The sequence below is a fragment of the Elephantulus edwardii genome, unplaced genomic scaffold (genome assembly GCF_000299155.1).
Source record: "Elephantulus edwardii isolate Elephantulus edwardi_28Jun2011 unplaced genomic scaffold, EleEdw1.0 scaffold00113, whole genome shotgun sequence".
Taxonomy (NCBI): domain Eukaryota; kingdom Metazoa; phylum Chordata; class Mammalia; order Macroscelidea; family Macroscelididae; genus Elephantulus; species Elephantulus edwardii.
The window spans coordinates 6,815,402-6,831,722 of record NW_006399863.1 but is presented as its reverse complement, the minus strand read 5'-3'; the positions used below and the strand labels follow the sequence as shown (position 1 = coordinate 6,831,722).

General features: G+C 44.4%; 1 protein-coding gene across 1 annotated transcript in view; it reads left to right on the top strand.

The window, feature by feature from the left end:
* Positions 1–16,321, top strand: part of CACNA2D3 (calcium channel, voltage-dependent, alpha 2/delta subunit 3) — a 1,138,585-nt gene that overhangs the window by 831,608 nt on the left and 290,656 nt on the right. Inside the window, exons 15-17 of the mRNA XM_006892223.1 lie at positions 5,806–5,877; positions 7,235–7,315; positions 14,724–14,798. Coding sequence (XP_006892285.1) covers positions 5,806–5,877; positions 7,235–7,315; positions 14,724–14,798 — 228 coding nt within the window. The remainder of the gene's footprint in view (positions 1–5,805; positions 5,878–7,234; positions 7,316–14,723; positions 14,799–16,321) is intronic.

Sequence of the window (16,321 nt, the reverse complement as noted above, 5' to 3'; positions counted from 1 at the left end):
AGGAGAGGAGAGGAAAGAGGAAGGAAAGGAGGAATGAAAGGAAGAAACTATAACAGAGTTTGTTCTTCAACTAACAAATCCTAAGAGATAACAATTGATGCTGGACGTTTCTGTGTTCGCTTAAGTTCTCATTGGCCTCAGGGTGGAGCTGACTCTTAGCTGACCTTCCATTGGATTTCTGAGGCTGTAAATCACCTTGGGAAGCGTTTTGCACATCTTTTTTCCACACAGCAGCTTGTAGATCCAAATTGCCAAAGAACTGAGGCCTGCTGGTCTCCCTTACTGCAAGTCGTCTCTTCTTCCTCTACCGCATTAGCTTGTGTAGCTCCACAAATGAACGTGGGTTCCTTGAGAACGAGACGTCTTATTTCTAGATGCCTTCTTGCCACCCAACAGGGAACCAGGCACATTTCTTATGGTCATGGCATGTAGGTGATGGTCATTGTGGAAAGCATTGGGTAAGACAATTAATGACTAGAGCTGCAACAAGCTTCTGTTCTCAGAGTGGTGTTATCCTACCACAGGCCACCTCCTTGACTGTGCACAGTGCTGACTACGGCCCTTGGTGAGGAACCTGGAATCAAGGGCTGGTGTTTCTCCTTGTATTTGCACAGGAATCCAAATGCATATTCATATGAGTCTACATACATGATAACTTGAGGAGCTGACAGGAAGCAGCCAATCTGTTGAGCAAGTCTGTGTTTTATAAGCCAGATGTTCAGTATTATTATTCATCATTCTCTTTGATACCCGAACAGTCCCCATTATGTAGCGTAGGAAATGAAGGCTATGGAATAATATACAATTATTGTACAGCAGAGCACCGCAACCAAGTCATCCAGAGGCCTGTTCAAAGCCTGGGCAAGTGTAATTGAATGGCAGTTCGTTTTAAGATTCCCACTTGGACTTGAGTTAATGGGATTTTGCCCACATGGACCATGGTATGACACCACCACCCCCAATTCCCTCTCCTTTGGAAAATGACTGTTGACTTTGTGTCTGCGTTTTTCTTGGAAGCCATGTGTATGAATCATAAGGGGCAGCTCTTGGCTCTGCAGCCGCTGCAGGTTGTGGGGCCACAGAAAAACAGAGACCCCCTACCGCGTGGGGATGGAAGGCTCCTGGCTATGGTTGGCTGCATAACTTTCTGCTTGGTGGTCTACAAATAAAACTCTTGCCACTGACTGCTGTTTCCTATGGCAGGCGGACAGAGTGCCTTTTGATCATAAAGGGCCTGCAGCGTAAGGGAACTTGCAAATTGATGTCCCCTCTCAGTGCTGTGTTATAACCCCCCCAGGGCACAGATCCCTGGAGACTAGGAATGAGGGAGCTGGTCCGTGCGGAGTGAAGAACAACAGAAAGAAGAACAGCTTCATGCTTTGCGGATGATCCCAGACTCCAGCCAGCTCTCAGGACCATTTTGATAGACACTGACTGGTGGGCATTGGGAAGTTAAAGGCTGGCGTTTTGGCCAAGCTGGTTGACATTTGGACCTGAACTGACCCTTCTGTCCCAAGCCCTTGCCCCACTACCGTCACTGGAGAAGAGTACCTCAGGTTCAAGCAAACTGCATGTGTGGCCAGGGGCTACACTGAGTTCAGAACATTTCCTTTGTGTACCTGAGACTGGTTGGAAGAGAAGGAGTGCAGTACTGGAGAAACTGAGAGCCAGAGAGCAGGCCTGCCTTGCTTTTCTGACTTTCATGAGTTGTCTGCCTTTGACAAGGGACAATCTTAACACTTTCCTGTCATACACTTCAGTAGAAATCGTTGCATCTGAAAACCCGCCAGAGGGAAAGCTGTGGGTCAGTTCCGACTCCACGATACTCAACAAGAAACAACAATACGTTGCTACCTTGCATAGGTTCTGTCTTTAATGGGCTTTACTATACTACGGAACTATTTTAGAAAAAGTAATGATGTATTAATCACTATTGAAAATCACCCCCGAGTTGAGTAGCTACTACGTTCTGGTTGAATGTTTAGAAGTTAGTGTCCTCTATGATCTTGAGTTTGTGCCAGGGCAATTGCCAGTGATTTAGAACTGATTTTTACTGGTTGCAAGTGAAACAATATTTAAAAAAAGAACAAAACCAAACATAATTTCTGATTATTGTCAGTGGTATGTTTTTTATGTCAGCCATGATACATATTGACATTGCTTGAAATTTTGATTTCTGTTGCAAAGTGGAAGTTGCCTGGGATTATGGATGAGTTCAAATCCATTTTCTTTATAGAATTAAGGATTCATCAAGGAACTAGAATATGGAAAGACTTTATTCTGAGAGATATGTTTACTGTGGGCTGGTCTTGCCTTTGAAAGTGAACTTCTACATCCCACATAGCGGCCATAGTATACTAGTATTTTTCGTAAGACTAATGCCATCTTTCCATAAACTGTTAAACATTTTATTTTTTTTTACAAGGATATATGTCAGTGTAAAACAAAACAAAATTTCCATGTCATGACACAGTTGTTGGTATTTTGTCATTGATAAATATAGATTACCACCAGGAATCATGTGATTACAATGAATTCTTAGTGTGATTACAATGAATTCTCTTTGAAGGACCATGAGATTCTTGTCTTGTTTTGCTTGTAATGGGGGAACAGAGATTCATTTTACTGTAATGTGGTAAAATTGTAAGGTTGTCGAGGAAGTACAGAACCCAATGCGGGCCAAGAAAGTTTGTTAAGGAGAAACTGCCAGTCTGGCTCTCAAGCAAACTAGCTCCCAGTAGGAGTTAGAGGGGGATTTTATACTTTCTTAGCCAGGAAATCAGGAGATGAATTGCACTAGGAAAGCCAGCTATGAGGGACCTCTCAAGAGTACTGAAGAGCAATGACATCAGGCTGGAGACTAAGGTGCACCTGATCCAGGCTATGGTCTTTGCAATTACGTGCTATGCATCAGAGAGTTAGACAATGAATAGGGATGATAGAAAGAGCATTGATGCCTTTGAGCTGTGGTGCTAGAGAAAAGTGTTGAATATACCATGGACTGCTAGGAGAACAAACAGGTTTGTCCTGGAGAGGGTGAAGCCAGAATGTTCCTTGGAGTCAAGGATTCTGAAGCTTCATCTGACATATTTTGGGCATGTTGCAAGGAGGGACTGGTCCTTGGAGAGGGACATCATGCTTGGGAGAGTGGAGGGACGGAAGGCCCTCGATGAGATGGATTGATTCTGTGAGTGGAGTGGTGGGAATGAGTGTGTTTGAAACACCGAGGTTGGCACAGGATAGAACAGCGTTTAGGGCTCTTGTACATAGGGTCGCTATGAGTCGCAAGCGACTCGATGGCACATAACAACAACAACAACATGGGGACTGGGGAATGGGATGCATATAGATGCTTCCTTCAAGATAGGGAAGTGGGCTGGGGTCTCAGATCATTATTTCTGGAAAATTGGGGGTAGGGTAGTTTCACAGAGAGGAAAAAGCATGACTGCTGTTTCCTGTTACTGGATTCTCTCAGTAGCCCTTCTGGGAGAATAAGAAGAGGGCTCTGTAGTCTTAATAATAATATGACACCCTCTGTCCTTGTTGGGGTTGTTCCCAATCCATGCCAGCTTCTCTTTAGACATCAGGGTGATTTCTGGGGATGAGATGGGAAGGTTTGCCTGCAGAAGTGCTTGGGAGAAAGATAAGCAGTTTCCGCCCACATGATTGGGTCAGCGGTGAGTCAGTTCCAACTTCACAGCTATGGGTTTGAGCTCCTCGTGAACTTTTATGTGCATGTTGTCACTGCTTGCTGTCCATTTGGCTTTGACCCCTCCCCCCCACCCCCGTGTACAAAGAGCGAAATGTTTCACAAGACTTCACCATCTACACAGTCAACAGCATGTGTCAGTGAACTGTTGCGGCCACTCTGGTTTTTTGAGTGTTTTTCAGCCCAAAGTGCCACTATGTTGAGAGATAATATTTTTCTGTGATCCATAGTGTTTTAATTTGCTGATTTTTAGAAGTAGATGACCAGACCTTTCTTCCTAGTTTTATAGTCTGCAAGTTCTGTTAAAAACAATCCCCGCGTGGGTGACCTGTTTGATTATTTGCACTCCAGCAGCACAGTTTCCAGCCTCATAACAACACACAGCCACAGCCTTGATCTCGTAGACATGCTAATTACTAAAAGGAAGATTCAGATTCAGCAAGTGGAGGTGGGCCTGAGATGATGTGTTTCTAACACGCGTTCAGGGTCAGACGTTAATCTCCCAGGGGCCACATTACAAATCTGGGCCCTTAAAGCTTAGAGAATCTTTCAAAGGCCAGGGGGATGCTGGAAGATGGGATGAGTTTGATGGCTTTTACCCAGCATGCCAGCTAATCTCTAGGAAATTCCGATGTTTAGATTCCAGACACTTCTCTTTGTAATACAACTTCCTGAAAGGCTTAAGGGAGCAGCACCTGATTATTTTGTGGAACTAAAGCTACAGCAGGAGCTCTGGGGACGTAGTCTGCAAGGGGTTGCACAGATTCCCCGGAGGTGGCACCCCTCTGGCAGTTTGAACTCATCTCTTTTCCCAGGAGAAAACTGGGCCTTCACTTCTTGCATGATTTATAGCCACCCCCAAAACCTGCTAGCTGGTCAACTCTGCGTTGGCTGCCACTCGACAGCAGTGAGATTGAAAGCTCTGAAGGAAGACCGTTTAAAACACCTTCCGGTTGGAAATGGTGGGTTCCCTTTTACAGAACGCTTCACTTGAAATCTGAACAGGCCGTGTGAAACTTGCAAGCCTCCTTCTCCCGGCAGCCTTGAAACAGCATTTCTGGTGTTTGGTAACGCTGTCCCAGGTCTTGACTCAGATTCCAGGGCTTGGCTTTGGACTCAGCCTTGTGACCTTGAAGGCAGAGAAAGGCACTTTGCCTCCTGGGGAACTTGCATATGCCAGGTAGTATGCTGGGCTGTTTCAGATGTCATTTTCATGGCAATGCTGGGTTATAATGTGTGATTTTCTACCTGGAAAGGATCCTTAAGGTCATATGATCTAAGAATCAGATCCAGGTTTGACTTGGACCAAGGCATGCTGTGTTATGGGACTACTTCCCCATTCCTTACTGGGGCTGAGTTCCCCGCCTGACCCCAACACTCTGTGAAACTCCAATCTGATCCTGAGTCTCAGTGTAACTTCATGTAATTGAAAGAAGGAGGGAGGGAGTGTCATCAGCACTAAGAAGTTGTTGTTCCAGGGAAGATGCTGGGCTTCTTCGCAATGACTTAAAAATCCTGTGATTGTGTTATTTTTTTCTCTTTTTACTTGCTTTTGGTTTCATTTGATTCCTCTCTGGGCCTGGTAGACAGATTTTCGATGTCCCAGAGGGCCTGGACATGGCTACCCTGAGCACAGTAAACACATCCAACTTCCATTATTTCCAGCGGGGGCGGCTTCTAAGACCTCTCAGATTCTTGCTAACTGTTCTTTAGTTTTCAGTTCAAGAAGGCGCTTTAATACCTCCTAGAATGAACATAAATGTCTGTAAGAGCATAAAATCAATCAGTGGTAATAAAATAAAAGTAATCACTAAGATCAAACAAGGCCCTATTTCAGCAAAAATGGCTGAAAACAGCAAACAGAACAGCTGGAGCGCCTGATGGCTACTGAACTCGTTTTCCCAGCTGGAGGTCTACATCCTCGCCTGCGAATCAGGGTAGAGCGGCATTGAGCTCCTTCGGGGCCAAAGGCGTGAGCGGGTAGATCCCATCCCCGTGGCCCCTGCTCACAGAGACTATGCCAGCCAAGGAGGATGGCTTCCACACCAGTGCCCGACAGGCTGCTCTCAATAACCAGCATTTCTCTCTCCACCCAGCTTGCCGATGACCAGGGCCTCGTCCTGATGACCACAGTGGCCATGCCCGTGTTTAGTAAGCAGAACGAAACCGTGAGTACAGTGGCCACACTCCCTTCTCGATGATAGACCAGTTGTATTATCAAATCATTTCTTTTTCTGGTGCCTTTTTTCTCCCCAGAGGAGAGAGAGTTTGTGAGTTTTCTCTTACTCTTTGTTCCTGCTGACAGACTCACTCAGTCAAATGTGTTGTTGTGGTTTTGTGCCACTGAGTCCATTCCAGCTCGTGCTGCCCTTGAAGGACAGAGTAGACCCCCTATAGACCTCCCCTGGGCCTTGACCTTCATGGGAGCAGATAGTCAGGTCTCTTCTCTGTTGGATCAGCTTGTCGTTTTGACATACCAATCTTTGACTGTACAGCAGAGTTCTTAACCATTGCACCACCTGGCCTTCTAAAAACACATGGACAGGTGAGGGATTCAAGCAAGCATCATTTTACAAGTGTAACACCTTCAAAGAGTGTCAAATGACTGCAGGAGGAACAAACCCCAGAGAGAATCCGTGGTAAGAAGACATCTCTGTTTTATAGTAAACTGTCTTGTATTCATCTCCTGCGGCTAACAGAACAAAGTATCACAGATTGAGTGGCTCTAATGAATGTAAGTTTATGCTCATACAGTTCTGGACACCAGAAGTCAGTCCACAGCCAAGGTATTGGGAAGGCAGCTCTAGGGGAGGCTCCTTCCTTACCTCTCTGGCCTGTGGCAGTACCCTCCAATCTCTGCCTCTGTCTTCACATGGCTGGCTCGCTCACGTGCTCGTGCACACTCTCTCCCTCTCCTCTCTCCCTTCTCCCCCACCACCCCGTCTCTCTGTCTCTCTTTCTCTTCCCCTCTCTCTGTCCCTCTCCTTCTCTCGAGCTCGCTCATGCTCTCACTCTCTCTTGCGCATGCATTCTCTCTCTCCACCTCTCCCTCTCTCTCTCTCTCTCCTCCCATCCTCTCCCTCTCCCCCCGCCCCTGTTTCTTTCTCTCTTTCTGTCTCTGTCTTCTGGGCACCAGATGACAGTGTAGAGAAAGACATGCTGCCTATCCTAGGTAAAAACCTGCATAAGAGAAACTAATTCATGATTCCAGCCCTTAGCTACTGGTGTTGATTTTATTTCTCATTTTCAAGATACAGAGGAGGAGCATTATTAGAGTGTGAGTGTGAGTTGGCCCATGTGGCATTTGAAGTTCGGCCTGAGAAGTTAATATCCTTGCAGAGTAATATTTTGAATGGGGGCAGTGGCATAGAAGATGATCCTACTTGGAGATGTAGGTTAAATCTCCATCTCTGCGAAGCTGAGCAGGTGCCACTCAGTGATCTGTGATGTGTCACTTCTCAGGAGGTTCTGTTTCTCCTGCTGAATTAACATACTCTTTTTTTTTTTACTTCCTGTTTACCATAGAGATCAAAAGGCATTCTTCTCGGCGTGGTTGGCACAGATGTCCCGGTGAAAGAACTTCTGAAGACCATTCCCAAATACAAGGTAATGAATCACCTTAAAAGGGGTGGACATTTAGATTATTTTATCATCAGTTCCATTGGTGCCCCAGGACTGCTCTAACAAGGTACCACAAGTTCAACTCTCAATCATTGCTGTCCAGTTGGAACTGACTCGTAGCTGATCTCCCAGTGATTATTTGGAAACGATACATCTCCTGGGAGGAGACTTCCCATCTTTCTCATGTGGAGTCCTTGGTGGATTTGAACTCCCAGAGATGCAGTCTTTGAGTTAGTAACTCTCTCCCTATGGGCTGTGCCAACAACATGGTTCTTTTATCTGACAGTTCAAGAGACCAGAAGTCAGAAATCAAAGGGTGATCAGGGTTGCTTCCTTTTGGAGGCTCTGAGGGAGAATCGGACCCAAGTCTTTTCCTGGCTTCTGATGGTTGCAGGGACTCCTTTGTATGTCGTTCCCTATTGGAGCATCACGCCATTCTCGGCCTTCGTCGTCATTCAGCCTTCTCCTTTGCCTGTATCCCCTGGGCCCCTGTGTCCACATTTCACTCTTCTTGTAAGGAAAGTAACCACCGGATGTAATGTCCACGCTAACCCAGTTTGATCTCATGACAACGTGGTATTATCTGAAAAGAAGCTATTTCCAAGAGCACCCTCAGCACTTTTTATTTTTTTCATCTCACAAGCCAGATCTATAATTTTTTTTTTCTCCCAACAGAAATTCAGGTTCAGGATAGGTTCCTCATAGATAAGATCATGGATTAGTTGTCAATTCCACTAATCAAGACCCTAAACTTACTTGTCAGGAAGCAGTACAAACTGGCCTCCCTTCAGTGGGGAATAAAAGCCCAACTTGAAATAACAGCCTTTCCTGTAGAGAATGACGTACAGTCCAAGAGCACCCTTACGCTATTTCCAAATACGGGAACATTCACAGGTTCTGCGTGGGCGTGAATTTGGGGTGGGTAGTGTACTTTCCATACTGATGAGGAGAAGATGAAGCATAAAAGCCCTTCCAGTGCTATTCTGAGGAGCGAATTCCTTTTTACAGAATATGAACTGAGCAGATATACAAGCAGTATATATATGGACCTACTTAATCTTAATCTTAGTCTGAGAAACATGAGTCTATTCAAGTTTCTGCAAGTCTGTGCAGATACAATAAACCTTTGATGGTCTTCCAAGCCAGTCTTGATGCACTTCAGTGTGAAGATCCTCTAAAATCTTAATGCCCTTTTCAGAGTCCTGACAACCAGCTTAACTCACCATGGCTTCAAAACTGGGATGACATCTCTAGATACAGGAAAGGACACCTACTTCATACATATTTCTATAGCCAAGGGCTGGAAACTATGCATTATCCTAAAGACCGAAAGCCAAGAGTGGGTTCCGCAGATAGTTAGCATCTTGCTGAAACCCCATGTCCAGGGGTCCAGGTGTGCTGGCTCACTGCCCAACGAAGAGCTTGCCATCTTCAGGTTGGCAAATGGGCTGAGAAAGCAGTGAGCTTCGAACACATCTCTGAGCAATCCATAAACTCTTTCCTGCACACAGGAATGTCTAGGAACCCACACACAAGGTGCTACTTGATTTGTCCATTAATAAAATGTGGCACTGGTAATGATTGCCCTGTGAGTTCATTTCCTTTGCTAGGCAATCTAAGATCTTTATGGTCCTAATGAGTCCTAGAAATAGACACTGCTATTAACCCTAGTTTACAGTTGGACAAACTAAGGCATAAAAAGCTTTAGTATCAGGCCAAGTGTTAAAACCTGCAAATGGGAGAGCCATCATTTGAATCTCTATGACCTTGTAACTATTAAGAACAATGAGAGTATTAATAGAAATAGCTGAAGTAAAGTTGTTGTTGTTGTTGTTAGGTGCTGTCGACTGACTACTACTTATAAGGACTCAGTAAATAACAATGCTAGAATTAATGCATAGTCATTCTCTTAATAATTACAATAATGCATAATCATAGCAATGCATAATCCATACATGTTAACGCACAACAGTTACACGAAGGACTGACTGTATTGCTGCATGTGATTATGTTACTGATGATGCTGTTGTTAATGCTAATAGCAGCAGTTGATGGTTTTGGTGGGTAACTCTCTTGTGTGAGACCTGGTTCCATTCCCAGTCAGTGCCCCTCATGTCTGTCAGTGAAGACCTCACTGTTGCTATTGAAGCATTGCTTTGATGCTGAGTCCGTTTCAGCAGAGATTCTAGACTAAGAGGAACTATAAAGAAAGGGCTGGCAATCTCCTTTTGAATATCAGCCACTGAAAACCATATGAAGAGCAGCTGTCTGGTCTTCAGTTCATCAGTTAACCAGAAGGTGTCCCGCGGTGTTGTACGTGGGGCCGCCTTGAGTCAGGGACCATCTTGACAGCAGCCCATAACACATTTTTTTTGTTATCTTCTTTGTGTGGCACAGCAGGTTTCACGTTCATGATCATCATCAAATCCTTCTTATGAAGGATGTAGGTTCCATCTTTGGTCCCATTTTTCATTTCAGATTCTTTCAAAGAAAAATACAACAAAGTGTAGCAAAAGAATAGAGTGAGGTCAGTAGTGGACCATCAGCCAGCCAGCAGTGTTTAAAACACAGGTAGCTCTGTTTTATGTTTTCCTGATGCCTAAACTGGAAATCGGTGGTACAGGTATGAGGTGCGTTTATCTAAATAGTCCCTCCTCTAGTTCCCATAAGAGGTGTGCATGTCAACCAGGGCCAGTCAGGGCTACGCTGGGTTCTGTGGCATAGGCAGGAGGAGAACTCTAGGGAGTGGGGTGTGGATCACACCCCTGCCCCCTGATTCCCACCTTGGAAAGATATGCTAGCCCTTGACTCTGGGGGTTTTCCCAAAGGGTAGAATTTGTTCTCTTCCCTTAGCTTCCTAGATTTTCTCACACACAGTCAGACTCCCTGTAAGTTTTATTAAGAATTCCAGACACCCCAGCAATAATTTCCAGACTCCACAGCTTCTGGTTGCTATAACGAGCCATTTAATCATTGAGTTCACTTCATTAGCCCAAGTCTCACTACTTGGAAGGGAAGTGGCTCCTTCCTCAGACCCTGGCCCTCTCAGGTTCCTGGTCTCCAGGAGGGCTGCTGCAGGGGGAAGGCCCCTTTGGCCGGCCCCAAGTCTTGGAAGAACTCATGTCTGATCTGTTCTCTATTACTCTGTGGGGCTGCACATTACGTTGAACAGGAAGACTGGTTCTTTTTTGGATAAAATAAGAGTTAGGGATGTCATCAGCATATTGATTTATGGCCAAAACCAAATGTTGGACCTTGTTGTGTTACATACGTTTGACTCTATTCACCCCCCCCCCAAAAAAATGTTGTCTGAGGTGTGCTCTCTTATTACATCTGTTGTGATTATTGTTGTTGTGTGCCGTCAAGTGGGAACTGACCCATAACTGACCCTCCAGCAGGTTTTCAGAGGTAGTGAACTGCATAAGGAGATTACCCTTTTTCTCTTGTGGAGCAACTATTGGGTTTGAACCACATACCTTTGAGATTGCAGCACAGCTTTTAATCACTAGGCCACCAGAGCTCCCTGTTATACTTGGTACTGTCAAGTCTGTTCTGACTCTTAGTCAGACTACATAGCATAGAATGAAGCCTTATTCAGTCCTGAACCGTTATAGCAACCACTGTCTTAATCCATTTCATTGAGGGCCCTTTTCTTTTTTCACAGACCCTCTGCTTTACCACACATCATGTCCTCCTCCGGAGAACATACAAAAATACGTGAGGTGAAGTCTCACCATCCTTGCTTCTAGGGACCATTCTGGTTACACTTCTTCATATGCCACCAGCCAACCAATCACATCGAAACCATTCTAATGTTATGTCTCGGAATAGTCTCATAATTGAACCAGACTTTTTATAATGCGAGGAAGACTCTTGCAGGTGCAAGAGTTGAGATGGAACAACTGTGAGCCTGTTGTTGTTGTGTCCCGTCAAGTTAACTATGTTTCATATCGACCCAATGAACAATAGCTCTGAAACTTGCTCTATCCTGAGCCAGTCTCACAATCTCTTACCTTCACTACCCCAGTTACTGTGTCAGTTCCTCTCCTTCGGAATCTTCCTGTCCTGTGCTGTTCTTCTACCCTTCTAAGCATGATGTCCTTTTCCAAGGACTGGTCCCTCCTGGCAACATGCCCAATATATGTGAGACAGAGCCTCAAAATCCTTGCCTCCAAACAGCAGCTTGATTCCAGCCTTTCTAGGACAGACCTGTTAGTTCTCTTGGAAGTCCATGATGTGTATGTTCAATACACTCTTCTCTAGCCCATAACTCAAAGGCATCCATTCTTCTGTCATCTTTGGTCATCATCTAGCTCTCTAATGCATAGCAAGTAATTGTGAAGATCACGGCCTGGGTTAGGCTCACCTTAGTCTCTAGACTGAATTGTTGCTCTTTGGCAATTGGGAGAGGTCCCTAACAACGTATTTTCCCAATGCAACTCATCTTTTGATTTCCTAACTGCTGGTACCAAGATTGTTGGCTATGAGACCGCTCTTTCAGATCATCTTCCCAACTTAGGTGCATTTAATAAATTTACCTTAGTTCAGGCCTGACAGATCTACAGTTGGCATTTGGATAAAATGATAAATGCCTTAAATAGACAAAACATTAGCAAAGTACCTGCCATGTGCAGCTATTGTGCTAGAGACTAGAGGAGTAAAAAAATAGGTGAGTTAGCAGCTTCCAAAGAGCTCCTTCTAACAGGACACAGGCTGCCTTAAAAAGTCCAGAATGTGGCAGGGGAAGGTGGGAAGATCAACCACCTCCTTGCAAAGGAGACATGAAAAGAAGTGAAACATTAATTCTTATGTCTATGGTGACATTAGTAATAGAATTACCCTATGGGGAGGGTCAAGACTTTCCTAAGAGATGACCCCCAAGCTGAGTTAACAAGGTGGGTAGGAATTAGGAAGAGATGAGAAAGAACCATTCAGTAGACAGTTGGCACTGTCTAAATGTGGATCTGGGTGGAAAAGAAAATTGTACACGAGTTATTGTTGTTGCCATGTGCCCTGAGGTGCAGAAAGTGGAGAGTGATATGGCTGTGGACATAGATAGGAGCCAGAATCCAGGGACACCTGAATGCCCGTGGACTTTCTCTTACACACCAAAGAGCTTCTTAGAGAGTTAAGAAGGACAGCAATGTGATTAGAGTTTTGGCTTTTTTATTTGATGGACAGGGGTAATGACTTGGGTGAGGCCAACCTTTGAGGACAAGTAGATTCATAGGATCCATAGAGAAGTGTTGGAGTAAGAGAATTAGGGTAGTACTGTTATGGTAAGGTAGCAGTGTAGAATCAGGAAGAGTTCATCAGAAGGTGATTTCTCAGGATTTAGTGATTACTTGGCTTGAGAGGTTGAAGATTAAAGAGACAAGCCAATGGTCAGACTTCTAACTTGGGAGTATAGGTGGGCAAAGGTGTCATCTACTGAGTGAAAGAGAAGAGGACATAGGTCAAGTTTAAGGAGAACCCTATTTTGGATCGGATGCATGTGAAGGGATTGAAAGGTGTATAGGTAGAGATGGATGGTATGCAGTCGGGTATTTGGATCTGCCACTGAAGAGAGGCCAAGGCTGGAGCAGAGATCTGGAGATCAAAAAGGTATGGGTGATTGTTGACGCCTAGGAGGTAGAAGAGAGTTACAGCAGACAAGGGAGCTGGAAAAGGCAGGGAGAAAGTACACAACAGGGAAGATGGTAATGGGCCTATGTTAATCTAAGTCATCCTTCCTCTGGATCTGACAGAGAGCCTTGGAACGAGGTCTACCTGTTAGCCATTGTTGTAACCACAACAATGTGGAGGGTCTTCTCTTTGTTGCCATCCCTCAACTGTACCAAGCACGATGTCCTTCTCCAGGGACTAGTCTTGATAACATGATAATCTGGAAGGAAGTCTACTTCTTAGGTGGGGGGGGGGGGGAATGGACCAGTGAAAAACCTGATGGATATTATTAAATTGAGATCTAATAATTGTAATTAATGCAGTGTTGACTGTGGCTGACATTTTTCCAAGAGACCAGATGAAAGAGGTGATCTACATCTCAAAGGATAGAAAATCCCAGGCTTATCTTCCCCAACATAATGAAGAAGACTTTTATCATTAGATTTGAGTCTTACGGAAACTCCCTGTGCCAAGTGACTCCAGAAGAATGTCTGTTGTCCTTGACTACCACGCGCATACTTGCTGTATGTGGTGCAAGGGGAGCTTTTAATTGCTAGTGTTAAATTCTCAGAAGGTCATTTCGCATCACCTTGATGCTTAAAGCTAACAAGCCTTCAGGGTCACTACAGGTTTGTAAACTGTTGTCTGGATCATTTAATGGTATCATTTTCAGGAATGTGCACAGCAGAGACTATTAAGGAAAAGGAAGAAATAACAGACAGTGCAAAGAAGACTCAGAATAATGAAATAATTCATGGGGGGCGGGGGATAGAGGATTTCTTCCTCTCTTTTCACTGCTGTAGCAAAAATGGGTTGCATTTTCTTTCTTCTGAGAGAAATCAGTAAGGGTTTTTTATGCCCGAGGCCATTTTAATACATGAATGATTTGTAGGTAAATTTATTGTAGCCAATGGGTGCAGTCAACTGTGTAATAGAAATATTGTCAAAAAGCCGGGATTATTATTTAAATAAGTGCAGTGTTAAATTTGATTACATACTTTTTAGAGCTAATAAAACATTTCATTGCTCTCCAACTATTTCCCATAGTCCCATTTAGTCAGAAAACATAAATTAAGTGAGACTCTGCATAGGAAATGACCCAGGCTTTGTGTGTGGATGGAGGCATGCGTGGAGAAGCTTGGCAGTCACACGCTGTAAAGACGAAAGGATATAAAAGGGGTTGGCAGGCTCCTATATGGGCTGGTGGGGACACGTTCATCCTTGAAGAATCACAACAAATGACAAGCTTAAAGAGGACACATTTTAAATGGCCCCGGTGGGCGTGGTAGTTGTAGGAAACTTTAACGTAAATCAGCATGAGGCATTTTCTTTTCTTGTAAGGGGACACTCAGGTGGTAAAATCCTCTTTAGTTGGACACGGGGTCTTTCCAGAAATGTGAGCCATGCACTTGTTTAAAAAAAAATGAAATTGCATAATTGTTTTTCTTTTAAAGAGATTTAAAAAAACCCAGTAAGGGCCTTGGATGCCAGCGCTGGGGATGTGACATTTGAAATGGTGCTATTTGCTGAGCTTATCCTGTGACAGGTCTTCATTTCCACCAAATGTCAAGGAGCAGCGCCTTGCATTCATTTTAATGAAATATTGTGCTGATAAGGGCCATGAATGCCAAGTTTAAGCTGTAAATTACTAAATGCCGTCCTGCTTTATGCTTTGTGAATTCACCGGGGAACAAGCTAATGAAGGGTTCTTTCTCGCTTCCTCTTCCAGTTAGGGATTCACGGTTATGCCTTCGCAATCACAAATAACGGATATATTCTGACGCATCCAGAACTCAGGCCGCTGGTAAGAGAAATGCCTCCTTTTTTCTCTGCTGTTCCTTATACGATTGTGAAAGATTTCCCTCAGATGTACGATGAATTTCTGCCTTGATGGTTAACTCATAACATTCTCTGGACAAGTTGAGTGTGATAGTTTATAAATAGTATTGTGACACAAGACACATAAATCACATAGAAGGTGTGTATGTACTGTCAGACATTTGTATGTCAATGCACATGTATCTATATCCACAGAGTCATTTACATGTTTTACAGCTGTCATTATATATGATGAGGGAACTCTGGTGGCCTCGTGGGTAGGGTGTTGTGTTGCCAAAGCAAAGACAGGCAGTTCAAATCCACCAGCTGCCCTGTTGGAGAAAGATGTGCAGTCTCCTCCCACGTGGTTTGCAGCCACTGAAAACTCACTGGAGGGTCAGCTATGAGTTTATTCCAATTCAACAACAATGTTGTTGTTGTTGTTGTTATGTGCCATCAAGTCATCTGTGACTCATAGTGACCCTATGTACAACAAACAGCCCTAAACCCTGCTCTGTCTTGTGCCAATCTTACTGTCTCTGACACACCTACTCCCATTACCCCAGGCACTGAATCAATTCATCTTATCGAGGTTCTTCCTCTCCTTCACTGTCCCTCCACCCTCCCAAACATAACATCCCTCTCCAAGGACTGGTCCCTCCTTGCATCATGTCCAAATTATGTCAGATGAAGCTTCAGAATCCTTACCTCCAAGGAACAGCCTGGTTTAACCCTCTCCAGGACAAACCTGTTCATTCTCTTAGCATTCCATGGTATATTCAATACTCTTCTCCAACGCCACAGCTCAGAGGCCTCAATTCTCTTTCTATCATCCCTAGTCAATCCATATTGAAGGCTGCAGTCCTCAACAAAAATGTGCAAGTCAAAATGTCTTGAAACCCATTACAATGGAGACCTTTATATGACAAATGGACTCTCTCACTACAACTCAACTCCTCTGTATTGTAAGTCACATTTTATGAAACATATTAGAATCCCCAGAAATGCATTACAGTAGGATTTGTCCCCAAATGACATTCCTCAACAATAATGCCTCGAGGGAAGAAACTGTTCAACCTAGTTTGATTTAACGGACACAATTGGGATGTTCTCCATTTCCAGCGTATTTAATAACCTGGGACATGGATCACTGTCTGTCCCCCTGAATAGCCAGCCTGGTGGAGGATTCTGGGCCACACAGCGCCTCCTGGGGTGGAGTGCTCATTGCTTAACTGTGTCTCTATTGACCTCTGGAAAGGTCTTGGTAGTAAGCATATACCACATGTTTGCTGGACTTTTTGAAATATGGACAGCTATGGTGGAAGATCTATCAACAATCTGCGTTATGCAGATGACACAACCCTGCTTGCTGAAACTCAGGAGGACCTGAAGTGCTTGCTGCAGAGGGTCAGGGACTGCAGCCTACAATATGGATTGAGGCTCAATGTCAAGAAGACAAAGATTCTCACCACTGGACCAATTGGCAGCATCAGGATGGATGGTGAAGAG